At 45.6% G+C, this 2,014-nt stretch overlaps 1 protein-coding gene across 1 annotated transcript in view; it reads left to right on the top strand.

Annotated features, from left to right (window-relative positions):
• Window positions 1-16: 16 nt before the first annotated feature.
• LOC119594614 (leucine-rich repeat neuronal protein 3-like) overlaps window positions 17-2,014 on the top strand; it is a gene marked incomplete at its 3' end in the record, with an annotated part of 2,663 nt that continues 665 nt past the window's right edge. The window contains 3 exon segments of the mRNA XM_037943666.1: window positions 17-142; window positions 492-1,401; window positions 1,552-1,691. Of these exon segments, the coding sequence (XP_037799594.1) occupies window positions 80-142; window positions 492-1,401; window positions 1,552-1,691 (1,113 nt within the window).

Genomic DNA, 2,014 nt, shown 5'->3' with positions numbered 1-2,014 from the left:
TCCGCGCAAAGACCCACAACTGTTATATTCTCATCAATTCTGTATCTCTTTATCAGTCGACGATATAGAGTGGCAGGAGATGGACTTGTGTTGCCAACACTCCGTAGATAAGTCATACAAGATGTTACTTTCCCTTTTCATTGTATGTATCTATCTTTATAATGTTTCTGTGGGAGTGTGTCTGGTATTCCCACAGACATTGTATTTCATTGTTGTAGTGCTTTTTCCTTAATCTAATAATAAAGAGTTTGACTAATAAGGTTTATGTGAGAATTTTGATGGGAATGTACTGATAAAATCACAAAGGGGTAAATATTTTTTCAAGGGTGAGATTGTGGATAGTTCATTAATATTTCCTCGGTAAGACTTTAAATGTTCATATTAATGATGATATACACATCTTCAGTGTGAAATATAGATTACCGTACTCAGTTTTTACTCTTATTCATCTATTAATCTCATTTGTCGTGAAATCTTTTCTCTCCCAAAAGATATCAAGCATTCTAACCTCACGGTGTGGTGCTCTTGCCAAAAACCTGACCGATGAAAAAAAGTTTGCGAACTCTGAGACTTGTCCGTGCGATCTCATGTATGTGGACGAGGTACTCATCTGGGACTGTGATAAACACAATCTGCATGAAGTTCCCCGCGAATGCTGGGCGTATGGGAACTACTCCATCGGCCAAGTCGTCTTGAGTAATAACTTCATCACTGAGATCCATGCTAACGATTTCGTGGGTCTTGGTTCCGTGAAGCAACTCATGCTCAATAATAACAACATCACGAGCGTGGCGGCCGGGGCCTTCAAGCCCCTCGCTGGCCTCGACACTTTGGATCTTTACCACAACAACATTGTTCAACTTCCCGATGACGTGTTCGAGGGCCTGGTCAACCTGGAGAGCCTCTGGGTCAGTCACAACTTGCTGCAAACCATCCCTGATATCTCCTTCGTGACCAAAGCAAAGGCCATTTCCTTCAGCAACAACAACATCAGGACGTTTCCCAAGTACCTCCTGGACGCCCCGACCACCCCGCTCACGCTCTCTCTACAAAACAACCTCGCCACGGAGATCTCCGCCTCGGCCATCCTCAACCTGCCTAACTACAGCACACTCTACATCGACACCATCACCGTCTGGGCAGCGGACGCGCAGGAGGCAGAGGCACTCCGGGCAAAATCCTGGTTTGGCACCGACCTCGACGGCCTCATCCAGATCAGTCCCCAGGAGGGCTGCCCTTCGCACTTCCACGACGTGCTCGGCGTTTGCGTGTTCGTGGAGCCCTTCTTCAGCGGCGACTGGGGGACCATGAGCTACTTCTGCCGCGAGATGGGAGCCGAGATGCTCAAGGTCGCCGATGCCAACTTCTTCCAGCAACTGCTTCATATTCTTCGCACTGAAGGTACGGGTTTCCATGCCACACACAGGTACCTCCCCCCAAAACACCAACACTCGTCATTTTGTCTTCGACTTTTTCAAGCGAGACCTCTCTTGCATTATATACCTATCCACATATGGCACACCATTACCCGTGCTTCCGACTGACCCCCAGGCCTTGACCACCACGACTACTGGCTCGGCGGAAGTGACGCGGCAGAGGAGGGCAGCTGGAAATGGGCAGACGGGACGGCCATCGAGCGAGGAAGCCCCTTCTGGGCGACGCAGCTTCAGAATCCCGAATCTTACCAAATTGTAAGTCTATTCTCGTCTTTACAGTTGTTCTTACGGGCCTTTTCACTGTCGAAAGTATTACTGAAATATTTAATGTTGTTATTTGTAATGTGGAGATTATTACTGTTTGTGTGGTTATTAAGACTTACCCATTATTATCGATGCTGTTATCATGATTGTGGTTATTGTTTTCAATTAGGCTATATTTTGACTTTCTTGTCATTCTTATTATCATCGATATTGACGTTACTACTACCAATATTGTTTTTCATGCCATTGTAAGTTACTTTTATGACAGAATTAAAGCAGTGTATAAAGTCTTCACTATTTAACTATTTAGATTG

Source organism: Penaeus monodon, chromosome 34, assembly GCF_015228065.2.
Source record: "Penaeus monodon isolate SGIC_2016 chromosome 34, NSTDA_Pmon_1, whole genome shotgun sequence".
Classification (NCBI taxonomy): domain Eukaryota; kingdom Metazoa; phylum Arthropoda; class Malacostraca; order Decapoda; family Penaeidae; genus Penaeus; species Penaeus monodon.
This window is presented reverse-complemented; position numbering and strand designations above follow the sequence as displayed.